Consider the following 15756-nt stretch of genomic DNA (forward strand, 5'->3'; position numbering starts at 1 on the left):
AACTCGGTCATTTAGTTACTATCCAAACTTGACTTTGATTATATGCAGAAGGTTTAAGAAATAAAAATACCAACTGGGTCATGGTGGTGCACTTCTTTAATCCCAGCACTTAGAAGGCAGAGACAGGAGGTATTTTCTGAGTTAGAGACCAGCCTAATTGACAGAACTAATTCTAGGATAGCCAAGCCTACACAGAGAAACCCTGTGTCAACCCCTCTTTCCTTCTAAAAGAAAGAAAGAAAAGAAAGAAATCAAAGTATATAAGAGATACCGTTAAAAGTTTCTAGTGAAGAAAAATCAAATTTCCTGTTAGGGCGTTATAGCTATCTTCTACTGTGGACATTCTTTAAAAGTGACTGTTGTAAATGTTTTCCATTTCTTCCTGACAGGTAATATTTGAGGCTGAAGTCTCAGGAGGGAGAAGCGGTTATATTGCCATTGATGACATCCAAGTCCTGAGTTATCCTTGTGGTAGGTTTTGATTAAGAGTTGTTTTTTTCTGTGTTCTTTCAACACACGCCTTGGATTGGCAGGGACTGTTGATTGTTTATTGACTGGACATTGTTGTCCATTTTATTGTTACTCTCAGGCTTCATGGAAATAACACTGAAGTGTTTACTAGTATTTTCAAATCAAGTTTTCTCCCAACATGTAACTACATGTATGATATGATTATTTTATTTATTTTTAATTAGTGACAACAAATGTAAGTGCAAACACAATTACACAAAGACATTCTAAACCTATGGGGTATCTTGCCATTCTCTAGGAAAACAGAGGCAAGTAACAAATCCTAGTTCAATAACAGAGGAAACAAAAAGCTGTCTAAGGTATCTGATCTGTTAATTTTATACTGCGGGAAGTGAAAATCATGAATCCACTCACCTTCTTCCAAACTTGGGTCTATTTGTAATTATTATCCTAAATATATGAGTTAATCAGCACTAAATAAATAACGTGTTAAAGCAAATCTCAGTTTGCTGACACTCTTTTGTGAGAGCCTTGATAAGTGCTGACAGTTTTTCAGACTTCATACTTCAATTTGTGCTGAATCACATTCCCCAGATCAGTTATTGAAAGCTGTAAGGAGGGCCAGGAAGAAGTTACAGACGACAGTTCAGACTTTCTTCTTGATATGATCTCCCAGTAACAAAATATGACAGGTCCTGTGTAAGAGGCCCTTTGTGCTCCATAGCTTCCATGGTGAGACATCGCTAATGCACTGTGAGCATAATTTATGAGGTCAACATATCAGGGGCAAGGCTCGTGCACCTGCTTGGTGATTGTATCATGTTAACAGCAAAGAACACAGAGGTTGGCTCTTATCTCCTGGTAGTCATGCCGAGACAGAGACCTGTGGATTTGCATTAGTGGTCAGTGTTGTGGTACTGCTGGGCTGGAGTTCGTTTTGGTTCAAGTTGTTCTTGCTCAATTGTGAGTTTTTTCTGCCCTTGAGCTCCAGCTGAAGTCCCAGAGAAAGAGGTTCCAAAGATCAAATCATTTATCCTCTGTGTTATATGCTCAGAAAGGTAACAGTGTGATTCCTCTTCCAGTTCAAGAGAGCTTACTAAACTCACTTACTCCACAGTATAACTGTATTATATTTTTGTCTGTTTTTCATGTCTACATCTTAAATGTCAGGTGCCAAATAAAGGTTTTTGAAGATAAAGAAATTGATGATTATGAGTTGGGCACAGCAACGGCATTGGCTATGTGGTGTGGTTCTGTAATATTATTGTGTAAATTCCCTGAGGCTTAACTTTGGCTGTGCATTTTTTCCTTCAATGGAAAAATAGATTTGGCTTCCGATTTAAAAGGAACTTCATAGTGAGTACAGATTTGACAGTCAAACCACTCATGAGAATGCTCCATGCTCCAGATGCTACTTCTGTTTGTATGATGCTTCTTTTCGGGAACTTTCCAATGGCTATAAGCAAGGAGGAAGGAGATATTCTGTTTTTAATAATCAAAAATGTTTCCTTGTCTGGTATACAACTCTTTAAGTTTGAAAAACTGGAGGAATAGTTATCCAGTTGGTTAAATTGTGGGAAATAGTTACGAGACCACATAGCTATCAGAATGTTAGGGTCTTGATATGCCTCCATTCTGGTTCTCATAGACAGATAGCTACCTGTTTAAAATCTCTTTGGCTTCCTTCAATACAACTTTTACTATCACTAACCCACAAGAGCAACTATTAGCAGTGAGCCTTGAGTTTTCAGTCTCTATGAAAGACGAGCTGATATGAATGTGCGGCATTCAGAAGGCAGAGTAAGAGAAGAAACGGTGTGCTCTAGAGGACGGGAACGTGAATATTAATGCTAGACATTTGTGGGCATAATAACAGTGTTCTCTTGTGAAAAAATTGCATGATATATTTTTTTCTTGTGAACGAAATGTATTTTTCCCTCTATTTTCACAGATAAATCTCCTCATTTCCTCCGTCTGGGTGATGTGGAGGTCAACGCAGGGCAGAATGCTACATTTCAGTGCATTGCTACAGGGAGAGACGCCGTGCATAACAAGTTATGGCTGCAGGTAAGACGCCATTAGCTGCTGAGCTGAAGGCTTTACTTGGGTAAAGACCATCATTGTGTTGTTTGTGGTTGTCATACACAGTCTCCCTCTCCTCTCTCCTCTCTGCTCTCTGCCCCCCATGCATGTGCGAAGGCTGTTTGCATAAATTAGATTTACTTGGCTTTCTGGAGAGTCATAACACATACTTCACTTTTAAATAATCTAACAAAACAAGTGAGGGTGTATAATTAATTGATATTGGTATTGATGTCTAGTCACACCTACTAATTCTTAGACTTTCCAATACATGGAAAAAGAAGTAAAACTAAATTTTTATAATAAATATTTTTTGAAAAGCAAACTAAGAAGACAGCAGTCACATAAGGACTGCCAGACACTCTTAGTTTAAGAATTGTAAGTATTTCAAGAGGGAACTTGCAAGGGTAACAGTGGAAGTTCTCTCTCTCTCTCTCTCTCTCTCTCTCTCTCTCTCTCTCTCTCTGTGTGTGTGTGTGTGTGTGTGTGTCTCCCTTCTCTGTCTTTCTCTTTCAGAACTTTCTGTATACAAGGTGATTGCAGATCTGACATTTGGATATTTGTCTTGTACATGTTAAACCCTTAATATATGCTTATTGGATTGACTGTGACTGACATGCATGTTGGCGAAATGCACGTGCCATAATGCTTCAAAAGAATCAGAAAGATCTGGAGTGCATGAAATCGTTTTGCATTCAGCGAAAGTATTGAAAATCTTGCTGTCACTCTTGGGTGCTAGGAGGGGGCATGCTGGGAGGTGTGTGACAAAGGCAACCCTTTGTGTATGTGTGTGTCCAAATAGGTGTGTGTAGTTGAATAAGTACATGTGTATATGTGTTTGGAAGCTAGAGGGGGGCATTGTATATCTTCCTTAATTGCCTTCTGCATTATTTGGAGACAAGGTCTCCCACTGAACCTGGGCTTTTCTCATTAGGCTAAACTGACCGACTGGTGAGCCCCAGGCGTGTCCCTGTGTTTTCCACTTCAGGGCTAGTACTTGAGACATAATGCTGCCACAGCCACCTCTCTGTTGTCTCAGGCGATCCACACACAGCTTCTAAGGCCCATGAGACAAGGCCTTTACTAACTTCTCATCTGTTGATAGTCTGTTCTATATACATCACAGGAAGGAAAGGGATTTGACTTGTGTAGAATTTTCAATTCCTGTCAATGCCAGCAGATTTCTTAAGGACAAAACATTGAAACGTTAAATGTGTTTTGTGAACACAGATATGGAGATTTAGTTTGCCGTTATCTTCAGAATAGTGAAATTAGTGTGAAGGCTACTTACTAGCTTCCAGCTATTTAAGGATGGTGGTTATAGTGCATCATCATTAAAATGAGATATAGTATAATGTCTAGGATTATGCTAGGTGTTCAGACATCACCTGATTCCTGTATCAGTCCAATTAGGTGTTACTATAGACGTACATCATGTTACATCAACCCACTTATCAGTACTTTGGTAATTTATTTGATTTGCAGTCATTATAATACCTTCTTTTTAGCCCAAATTTAAAAAAGGAAAAAAAAATGTCTTCCTTCTTTTTTTTCATGTTGCCGATTCTTCCTATCCACAGATATTGGGAACTAGGATACTTTATCCCAGGGAGCATATTGTATAATGTGCAATCTGTCTTATGGACTAAATGTGAAGGCTATTTTCTTAGATCTTTCTGTCTGCCAAAGTAAGTAGTTTAGCAAAGGATTTCAGACGTGTATTTTCTAATCATACTGCATCTTTTTTATTTTCCATTACAATGGGAACATTGGTTGATATTTGGTGTAAGCTGCAAGAGCAATAGTCTGTTCTTGGGGAACCAGAAATGGCTCTGCAGTCTGCCACTGGTTTTATGCTCCAGGATTTAATGTGACATTGAAATAAAAAGGGTTTTGTATCCACAGACACCAGCTGCCTTGCGGCAACAAAGCCTTTCTGGACCGTGCTGGTCTGAGGGGGCTGCAGTCAAAATCCCACACATTTTTTGGGCTTCCTCTCTGTGGATTGGCTCATTTTTTTATGGTTTCTTGAAATTTTCCTTCTGCCATTTTTTTAAGCAGTAATGATAGAAAACACTAGTTGGAAGTTTTGCTCTGTTCTATTTACTCGTCTCCTCTTTGGACTCTGCATTGGCCACGGAAAGTGATTTTGTGTCTTTATTTCCAACTTTGACATTGACATTGCATGGATCTCCAGCAATGTGCAAGTTCAACTTGCAGACCAAAAAGCAAGCAATTCTATTTTTTTTTCAGTAATGCCACACAACTTTACTTAATGTTGTTCTCTCAAATTATTCTTTACATGCAAAAAGACACTAAAATATAGAATTTACATAGTATAGTGATGCTTTTATAGAAAACATTTTTTAATTGAATAGTTATTGTTTGGGTGTTTCACTTTTGTAATTTTCTTTGACATGGTCTCATTATATAGTCTTGCCTGGCCTGTAACTATCTATTTAGGCCAGGCTGGCTCAAACTCACAGAAATTTGCCTTCCTGTGCTTCCCAAGTGCTGGTATTAAAGGTGTGTACCACCAGCAAGGCTTGCTTTGACTTTGTGTGTTTCTATGAACCACATGCGTGCGCGGTTCCCAAAGAGGCCTGAAGTCAACACCACATTTCCTGGTACTGGAGTTTTCAGATAGCTGTTAGCTGTTCTGTGGGTGCTGGAAATTGAACCCAGATTCTCTGGAAGAACAAAAAATATAGTTAATCATTGAGCCATGATTTCAGTTCCTTAAATAAAACATTTTTGTAGTGGTTCTATATAACTGTTAACCACTCAAGACTGACTGGTCTTTATGTATACACGAGCCTATCAAATATTGCTTAGTACTTCAAAAGCAATTATGTTTTGCCAAAAGTAGTAAAAAAAAAAAGTCAACAGGAAGATTTGTGATTCCATGATGAAGCCATGCATACTTAGTCATATGAACAGATGTTGGGTTATTTTTATTTAAGGTAGAGAATAACATACTGTGCTTCGGAAGACCAGGGATGAATTCTAACCTCTTCTCTACTGCTTCTAACCTCTTTCCTTGTGATGAGCTTAGATTTCAGTGGCCTGGCTGGGCCTATGTTTCCTTATCTATAAGAGAAGATGTTTGGTGGAGACTAAAATCCTTTGCAGCTCTGAAACATTAAATTTGGTCTTTGTATTATTTGTGATGATCTAAATTGTGGCCTTTGATAACCTTCTTTTTGTAATGGAATAATGTAAAAATTTTATGCTGTTAGATTTACATGAAAAGAAATGGTCTCTTCAATTAACTTTGATTGTATGAACAGGTGCTGAAAATGTCTGCCCAGAGGACCAAGAACGAATGTACCTGCATCAGCTCAGTAAAGGTTACCACATTCTCTTCTAGAGTAGGTGGTGGTGTGCCGTACCATGGAGTTGGGTGGAATAGTAAGTGGCGGTCAGCCTCCCAGGTCCTCCACACAGTACAGGTCACATTGTGGTAATTCAGTCAGCAAACTGTCTCATTATGGACTAAAGTACCCTAAGGTCCGGCAGCCTCCAGTATTCCATTTTAACAGAAAGCAACATGCTACACTCCTCCCTGGAGGGTGCCTAGTGTGGTTCCTCATCGTAAGTGTCCTTTTCAGGTTTCCAGAACACAAGAACATCTGAGGCATGCAGTCTCTCTCTGCTTGTAGTTTCTGCATTGTGATATTTACTTCTCAAATTTTTATTATCTCTAGCGGCATGCCTGTTAGGTAAGTTGAGAGGTGAACGGGAGAGCAAACATTTAGAGACTCTAAGCAAACCCAAGACATCTCTCTGTTTCTATCATGGTGGCTGTAGGAGCTTAGAGGAGCATGAGTCCATGGAGTTATCCAGCTGGTGTTTGAAGACGTTCTTCTCTAGGTTTATAGAGTACTATTACAAAATGTGTGACCTCCTTGTCCCCAGTGAGTAATCTCACTGTCCGTAGTGCAGTGTGCTGAAACACTTTCTGAAATGGTTTGGTAGTCTATAGACTAGCCCTGTAATGAAATTCTGAGGCTTTCTGGGAGATAGTTTTTAAAACTTGTGTTATGTATATTGTCATTTGGTATAAAACACAGTTTTTGATATAGTAAAAGAGACAGGATAAAGCCTTTATTTAGTCCTGTGCAATGCACCTTCCTCTCTTTTCATGAAGCCCAGTGAAGTCATATGTGTTGTGGGCTTAAATGCTCAACAGTTTTGCCAAGTTAACAATATTAATTTTTTTGCTTGTAAATATGTTTTTTATTAATTTTTTTAGCTTTTTGTTTTATTTCTAAGGAACTCTAATTCTAGAAAATTGGTAGTCCACATGTTAAGGTTTATGGTAAAACTCAGGTTACAGGAATTAAGAACACCAGTAGAATTTTACATATATGCTGAAATATTTTTTTTTAAATATAATAATAATTTAAAAATATCTGCCTATATTCCTGAGACAGGATGATGATGTTCATACAGGAATCCAATATGAGGTTACATCTTTTATAGGTTAATATTGTCTATGTTCCTTTTTTAGGCTATCATTTTTATATGAATAGCGATAATGCGCCTGATCACAAGTGAATAGGACTGGGGTTTATGTAACTCCGTTGGTAGTCTGGTTGCCCAGAATACATGAAGCAACCGGGTGCAGTCCCCAGCGCTACATCAGCCAAGCATGGTGGCCCACACCTGCAGTCTCAGTTACTCAGTAAGTGAAGGCAAAAGCATTAGAAGGTTAAAGTCCATCTAGGGAAGTTTGAGGTCAGCTTGGCATACCTGTCACTTTTCTCCAAATAGTTCAACAGTGAATTTATAAGCAAATGACCAACAGGTTGCATTAGTGTCTTTTACAAACCGACTCTAGAGATATTCAGACATATCTGTAACATATTTATTCACCATAATTAATAGCTTAAATTTTTAAAGGAGCCTTAGCATTAGAATGTATGAGCAGCTTGGTTTCCATTTAAGCAATAGGATTTGCTTTAGTGCTTAACAATAAACAATGAACTATTGGTGCATGTCACAGTGCACACATGAATCTCAGTATTTCATATTTTAAATAAGAGAGAGACAGAAAATAATTCAGTGCATATTATCTCATTTGCTTATTCTTACAATGAAAGTTAATTTAAGAAACCATTAATTTTTACAAGCAACTACCTTTTAGAACACAGAAACTGAGTAATCAAAATAGTGGCTTTCTTCATATTTTTTTACGTTTATTTATTTTGTATATATCACTATCCTTCTTGTAAATAGGTATGTACACCATGTTTATGACTGGTGTCAGTGGAGGTCAGAAGAGTGTATTGGGCCCCGTAAAACTCTAGTAACCGGTGGTTGTGAACTGCATTCTTGGTCCTGAGAACAAAATTCAGGTTCTTTGTAAGAGCAACAATTGCCCTTAACTGCTGAGCTATTTCCTAGCCCCATATCCTGGTCTTGTGGAGGAGATGAGGACTGGACTGGGACTGAGCCATTTCTGGGGTACCATGAACATCACAGAACTTAAATGGAACATTGTATCAATGAGTATGTACCTGTAATCCAAAAGGTACCCCTGTCAAATTCTCTGTATACAGATTTTAACTAAAAGAAATAAACTGGAGGACAATTTAATAAGCCACACTTGATTTTGGAGTGTCCCACTTACTGGCAGTAATGATCATTATAGAGAAGACAACGGCCCACACACATTGTGGGAACCTTTGTAAATCCTGTCCACTTAAAACGATTTGTTTAAGTTCCAAGGTAATTTGTGATCATGAATCTCACTAAAATATAAAGGAAGGCTGCTTTGGGGGTTCTGAGGATGTCTTATAATAGGGATGGAGGAGGGCTGAAATGGGTCATACTGTGATAAATAGATGAGTATTCTTCCACGAAGGTCCAGTGTAAGTGGACAGCTACATGGCACCTCCAATAGAGCCCCTTGCTGGAACATCTGTCCGACCATATGCTTTGGCTTCAGGTTGTGTGTAAAACCTAAGATGCTAATAACTCCATCCATCATCACAGAGCTTGGCGCCCATGCATCATTGGACTGGGCAGGGAAATTCAACATTGGATTTAGTGAATGGAGCCAAATGTGCGGGTAGGTTTGGTGGCACCATTTGTTTCGGTGAGTCGCAATGAGGCTGTATAGTGTGCTACGGATAGGATAGTCGGTCACAGTCTGCAGGCAGAGCCCTGACAATTGGGCCAATCTGTCAGTAATCGCCCCTAGCACTGGCCTGGTGCCTCTTCAGCGGGCCTGCCAAAACCAGAGAGTCGGCCACCACTCTGCCCTTGGTGAGGCACAGTGCTGCTAATGTAGTGTGAGGCAGGGAGTTTCTCAGCCAAAGGAAATGTCATCCCTTATGGAGCAACAGATAATTTAGGCAATGGCTTGAGAGTAGTAATTGGAGAGTGAAATTAGGAAAATGAGATGCAAATTGCTCTGAAAAACAACTGGAGAGAGGCCGACCTCCTCTGGTCCCAGCTGATTCCAGCTGTGAGTCCATAAACATGGTGGATTTGAAACTTCCGATCACGTGACATTCTGTTGGCTCCGCTACCACAACTGCGTCCCGCGACTGCTCACGGTTGTATGTGAATGAAGATGTGAAACAGGAGTTTCGGAAAAGGCGGGATTTAAAGTGCAAAATCTTCACCTGACCAAATATGTCCTGGCCGTGTTTCCCTTGTCACTTTGGCTCCAGCCATCTCCAAAGCTCCCACATCGAGGTTTGTCTCCACTGTCCATGGGAGAAGCTGGAATTCGAAGCACACCCCATTTTCTAGGGATTTTACTGTTCATGATAGGTTCTATTCCTTTAGAGAAAACGCCTTGATTTTTTTTTTTTTTGCATGAGGGAAGAAGTTTTCTGAAGAAGCTTATATCTTGATAGGATAGTTTTTATTAAAAAATCTATCAAAAAGTAATGAAGGGTGGTTTTCAAAACTAACCCGGTTACACATGATAATTCATGTTCACGTTGCATCAATGCCATCAAAAGCTGAAAAGATGGAGAGAAATGTAATATTTTGTAAACTCTTCAGATGTGAGGACTTTCAAACTTTTGACATTTGTATATAATTGGCATTGTGAGAGTCTTCAGCAGATCTGAAATACTAGAATAACAAAGATAGTATATAGTATCAAGACAGGAAGTAAATTTGAAAAACTGATGTCAGTATGGTTAAAGGGACAGCTTGCATGTTTCAGGAAGTTTGTGGAAGATGAAATGGGGTTCATAGAATTTCAGCTTTTAAGGGTTAACATAAGCAATATACAATTTGATATTTATACATCCCTGAAGTGCAATAATCTGGTCTTAAGTTTGAAGCTATGTGTTTGGTCATATAAGCTGATTTGAAATCTGAGCCCTTTAACCGTGGGACTGCTGAGACCCAACAAGCTGCTGGAGGATGCACTGAAAGCATAGCTGGCGAACGAACCAAGCACAGCCCAGGCTGCTCACACTCCTGGAAAGGATCTACATTTAAGGCTGCATTTTTAACTAGGGCCTTTTAGCCTCAAGAGATGATTTCAGGAGAGACGAGACAGATAGCATCAGCGATCATTTCAGAGAGGCAAGTACCCAGCAAAGACAGATGTTTGACTGATACAGAAGCTTTGGCAAGACCAGGAAGTCAGCACACACAGACCCATGGAAGTGGAGATCGGTGGGTGGTGGCTGTTTCTGCTGCGTTAGAAGACAGAAAAATAAACATCTAGTTGTATGAATCAGGGCAGCAGTTTAAGAAAGACCTCACTGAAGGGTCACTGTGAGGAGGGACGATAAATAAAATGAATGGCAAGGCTGGAGCATGAACATGGACAGAAATGGCAGTAGCAACAGCTGCTGTTGGCAGTACTGACATCAGACAATAAAGGACTCAGACTGGACAGTGCAGGCCAATGGGAAAATCTGCGGGAGGCACGGATTAAAGAAGACGAATGGTTTTGGATCTAGTAGGTAGCAGTTAAAAGATTCTGAGGAAATGGGAGTGCTGTGCGGTGTAATTCTCCAAACCTCAAGGCTTGACTTTTATTGTTAGTCTGCCTCTCATTTTCTGACTTAAACTAACTTGCCTCTGGAACCGCCGATTCATCTTGCTCTTTCTCGTAACTGCCTATAAACGATCCGAAATAAGAGTAAAAGGTGAGATGTCCTAATGGACGTTGGCTTTCACCATAGTGAGACTTGCTAGGACAGTTTGAAGCTGTGGCAGATTCAAACCATGGATGGTCCTGGTCTTGTCCGTGAGACACATTTCTTTTTTCTTTTAAAACTGTTGGTGTCTTTGCTGTTGAGTCTGTGGTCTCAGAAAAGAAATGAGAGTAGATGCGACCTTGCCTTTCACACTGCCTCCCTGCAAGCAAATTGATAGATGGAATCTTGCCTGCTATTTAATTCTAATTGTCTCTGTTCACCCTCTCATTAAACAACAGTGATTCTTCTAGGAATCTCCCGTTTTACAGTGAGTTCTCTTCCACCCCAGGGACTTAGTACTTACTAGCAGCTAATAGCCATCACCTTAAAAAGCCCAGTATTTTTTTTTTCTTCTGCTGTTTAATTATTGCAGTTCTTGCATTGTATTCTGTCTTCCTGGGAAGTCTTTGTATTAAGCGCCTTGCGTGTAGATCTTGAGATAAAGTCACTAATCATGGATCATTGATCAGGAAATTTTACCTTTGACATTTTAACAGTTTGGATGTATGTGTGCCTTGATGCCCTATGAACATGGGAAAGTTTCATCATAGGTCAATTTTAGGAGTATTATTCTTCTCATTTTGCCATTTATGCTTTCTTTATGAAGAGTTCTTTATAGACACAATGATGTGTTTAAAATAGTTTATATAACCTAGGTTATATATACATATAAACTACATAAAGTATTGTAAGTGAAGGATAATGGCATAGGCTTCAAATCCTTACCTTCTCCAAGAGTTCTTCTTATCAAAGTCTGCAAGTAACAGTTATCATCCTATACCTGAGGGTAACACCCATGCAATTGGTATAGAGAGAACTTTCAGAGTGTTTTCCTGCCAGGCACGTCACACCTTCCTTAATGAACCACTGTGATACATATCACATCTGACTGTGACAAAACCTTTCTCTCTTCCCTTGGGAAATTGTCATCTTCTCCTACTTTATTTTAAATTTCCTATTTTTAAATTATTTTTAGAAAGTACTTAGTACTAAAATTAGCACTCAAAGTAACATATTTCATTGTGACATTTGCATACATAATTTATCTCTGTTGATTCTCTCCATCCGAAAAGCAGATCAATGAGTAGATCCAATATTTACGAGATTATTTTATAATACAATAAAATATGCATAGTGAAAGCCAGTCTAAGTAAAAAAAATATCATGGCTCTGATTGTGTATGGGGGAGGGGCTTACACACGTGTCCCTTTTTGTGTTGGGTGTAGATTTATCTGTGGGAGGCAGAGGATAATCTAACCCCTCATGACTCAAAAGTCATCTCTCTTGGATTTGACACCTAGTCTTTTCCCTGGAACTCACTGAGTAGCCTAGGGTGACTGTCCCCTCTCCAGTGCTGGGGTTCTAAGTGCATTACGCCATGCCCAGCTTTTTTTTTTTTAACAGAAATTTGGAGGGGCATTAAATTATCTCTTCAAACTTGTGCAGCAAGCACTTTGTCTACTGAGCATCCTCCTCAAATGCCAGTAAATTTGGCGGCGGTGGCAGGGGATGGGGGATGACAACCAGAAACCACACAGGTAAAGAATAAAACATTGCCAGCAACCCCCGGTAAATTTCCCATTTATTCTATCCAGAGTTAATTAATTTATATCCTTGATAGTTTTGTCTCTACAAACAGTCACCTACCTACTCCCTACTCTGATTATTTGTGTATGACTGTATGTGAAAATGCATATGTATATATGAGAGAGAGAGAAAGAGAGAGAGAGAGCTGCTTATGTGTGCATGTGTCATTGTACAATCTACAGCAGTCTTCTGTTATTGAACTACATCTGAGCCATCACTGTCATGACATTGAATTATGTCTCTGCTCACTGTTGTGTACTCTGATTTAAAACAAACAAGCCCTTTAATCTGTAGGTCTGTCTTCTCACTTTCTTTCCCTAACTTCAGGTCAACATGGTTCCATTTCCTCTATATTTTCCAGGAATTTGCAGCCAGGTCTAGGGTCATATTTGGTCCTTTGATCACAGTGTAAGCAGTAACTGGTGTGACAGCAAAAGGTTCAAATGGTCTCATCTTCCATTATCTTAACACTCCTATTCCTTAATGCCCTTAATTACCTGAGTTGAAAATGGTAAGTGTTTTACTTCCTTTTGGATTTTACTTCTTTTATGTTTATTATGTGGTTTGCTTATTTTTAAAACAAGCATGCAAAATAATATATTTCATGACGTTATTTTTGTACATAATTTATTTGTGCTGATTCTCTATCTTGTTCGCTGTTTCTTTGCTGCCTCTGCACACTTCCATGTTTCTCTGCTTTCATGTAACATGTTTTCTAACTCATGCCTGTCACACACTGTGTGATGATTAATCCCGGTTTCAATTTGATGAGATCTGGAATTGCCCAGGAGATGCTCCTGCAATCTTTGTTCATTTATTTGTTCTCAATATAGCAAATTTGTGCTTTGTCATCCCAAAGATGAGTGATTCTGTTTTTTTCCAATATTGTTATACACTCTTGCAGTTAAAAATATGCCTTGCTTAGTTGGGCAGTGATGGGGCATCACATGCCTTTAATCCCAGAGCTTGGGAGGCAGAGGCAGGTAGATCTCTGTGAATTCAAGGTCAGTCTGGTCTACAGAGTGAGTTCTAGGACAACTTGGGCTGCACAGTGAAATGCTGTCTCAAAAAGCCAAAACTGTGTGTGTGTGTGTGTGTGTGTGTGTGTGTGTGTGTGTGAGAGAGAGAGAGAGAGAGAGAGAGAGAGAGAGAGAGACTGACTCAGAATTATTAAGCAGCATCTGTTGTGGCCTATAGGACTCTGTGTTAGCCTCCATGTTTTTTTTTTATTGCCAGTAAGGAGTTCACTTTCTTTTTCCATGCCTCCCCCTTTTTAATTGGTAAATTGCTTATCAGTGTAATAATCTACATGTTGAGGTATTTTCTCTGCTAGTCCTTTTCCATAAGAAACATAGACAGAGACAAGCACAAAGACATGTATACACACACATAATTGCAACTCGAAAATGTCTCCAAAGTTAATATTGATTTTTCAAATTCAAATTTAAAGACATTTTTTTTTTACTCAGTGTTTTCTCTATTGCATGTTATTCATCACTTATGGTTCTTGGATTTTGTATGTGTGTTTTATTTATTTTGGGACAGTGTCCAGGTTTCAGTGTAGCTCCGTGTAGCCTCAAACTCTATTGCTACACTACATAGTTCTGCTGAATGACCTTGAGCTCTCTCAGTGCTGACACTCGGGCACCCTTCCTTGGGCATGAGACTGTAGTAGAACATTCATACCCTGGGTGCATGGACTCCTGTCACAGAGGAGGGATCATTGCGCTCCAGGAGCCACTTAGTCATCTTGTGTGACAGTCACCTGGGGATCCTTATGACAGAGCAGTGGAAGGATCTAGGTACTGAAAGCCCCCAAATCACTCTTTGTCTGTCAATTGTGTGAGACTACATTTCACCCTGGGGAAGAGAGAAGTGGAATGGTAGAGAAGACAAGAGTTTTTTCGTCGTGCAGAAATCCTGTGTTGTCCATGCTAAGCCCCCAAACAGAGTGGCCATGGTAGACCAGGCTTCAGTCCCCAGAGCATGACAGCATCAAGCTGGTGGATGACAAGATAAACTGGTGGGACAGTGTCATTGAATACCTGTTGGATCAGACCCAAATGTCAGTTGTCTATGTACTCAGTCTCCAGAAGACAGTTAAGACATGGTCATGTCATTGTTGTTGGGCTCGTCTGTCCCCGGAGGTTTCAAAGGAAAACCAGAGAATTCACACTTTCTAAGCTCATACTCCTGAAATGGAAGGGAGGAGATATTCTAACCAATGGTGTAGATTTTACTTCTTCATCACCCGAGAGTGGATTGTCTTCTTTTCTTTTTTTTTTTTTTTCTTTTTTTTTTTAAGCCTACAGCACCCGGTATTCCCAGGCGGTCTCCCATCCAAGTACTAACCAGGCCCGACCCTGCTTAGCTTCCAAGATCAGACGAGATCGGGATTGTCTTCTTGAATCCACATCTTATCCATATTGGGCCACTTCTTTATTAACAACATCAAGGAGCCACAGCCTCTCTGTCTGTGGTCAAGCTTTCTTGTCAGACTTTTTTTGGAGCACCAAAAGGACATGGAGACTTATTAATTATGAAAGCTTGGCCTTTAGCTTAGGTTCCTTGCAAATTATATCTTATAACTTAACCTATTTCTATTAATCTTTGTTCTGCCACGTGGCTCATTATCTTGTCTATATAATTTATGTCTGACTTCCTATGTGTCTCTTTGGCATCTCTCACAAGCCTGATCCATACCCTGAGTTCCTTTCTACCCTGTATTCCCACCTATTCTCTCTTGCCTAACTATTGGCCATCCTGCTTTTTATTAAACCAATCATCACAACGATACATTTTCACACAGTTTACAAATATCATACAACACCTCTCTCTGTCTTCTTCACTATGACCCTGGGATGTCTCACATGGCAACGGAGCTGCCAGACCTGAGTCTGTACAAACACAGAGTATATTCAGCATCAGAAGTGAACACAGTGTGACGTATGATGAAGTCAGTGATAATGATGTTTGGAGTGGGGACATCACTGGTGACAAATGTACCTGTTTGCCAGTGTGCTGACTGTGAGGAGGCTGTGTGTGAAGATGCATGCAAACGCTACTCTTTGTGAGCCTAAAACTGTTCTTAAAAATGACTTTTGGGTGCTAAGACAAAAGAAAGTGTTCTTGAACTCCTGATTTGGTTGCTTAAACCTCCCCAGTGGTTGTGCTACAGCTGTGTAAAACCATGCCTGGCATCTTTTATTATTTTTTTTTCTTTTATTCCTGCTTCATGCATTACATCTTGACTGTAGTTTTCCCTCAATTTCTCCAAGCCCCTATCCCCACCTCCCCTCTCCCATACCAAAAGATATGTTCCTCTTCCATTCCCCTTTAAAAATAAAACAGAGCAGATTTCTCATGGATATCCACTAAACATGACCTAGAGACTTACAATAGGAATAGGCAAAAACTCTCATACCAAGGCTGGATG

General features: G+C 39.7%; 1 protein-coding gene across 13 annotated transcripts in view; it reads left to right on the plus strand.

The window, feature by feature from the left end:
- Window positions 1–15756, plus strand: part of Ptprk (protein tyrosine phosphatase receptor type K) — a 525156-nt gene that overhangs the window by 262517 nt on the left and 246883 nt on the right. For all 13 annotated transcript variants that reach the window (XM_041654412.1, XM_041654413.1, XM_041654400.1 and 10 more), the window contains exons 4-5: window positions 390–471; window positions 2423–2538. In XM_041654412.1, coding sequence (XP_041510346.1) covers window positions 390–471; window positions 2423–2538 — 198 coding nt within the window. The remainder of the gene's footprint in view (window positions 1–389; window positions 472–2422; window positions 2539–15756) is intronic.

Source organism: Microtus oregoni, unplaced genomic scaffold (genome assembly GCF_018167655.1).
Source record: "Microtus oregoni isolate MIOR12 unplaced genomic scaffold, Mior012 000006F_ref0000085, whole genome shotgun sequence".
NCBI classification, from domain to species: Eukaryota; Metazoa; Chordata; class Mammalia; order Rodentia; family Cricetidae; genus Microtus; species Microtus oregoni.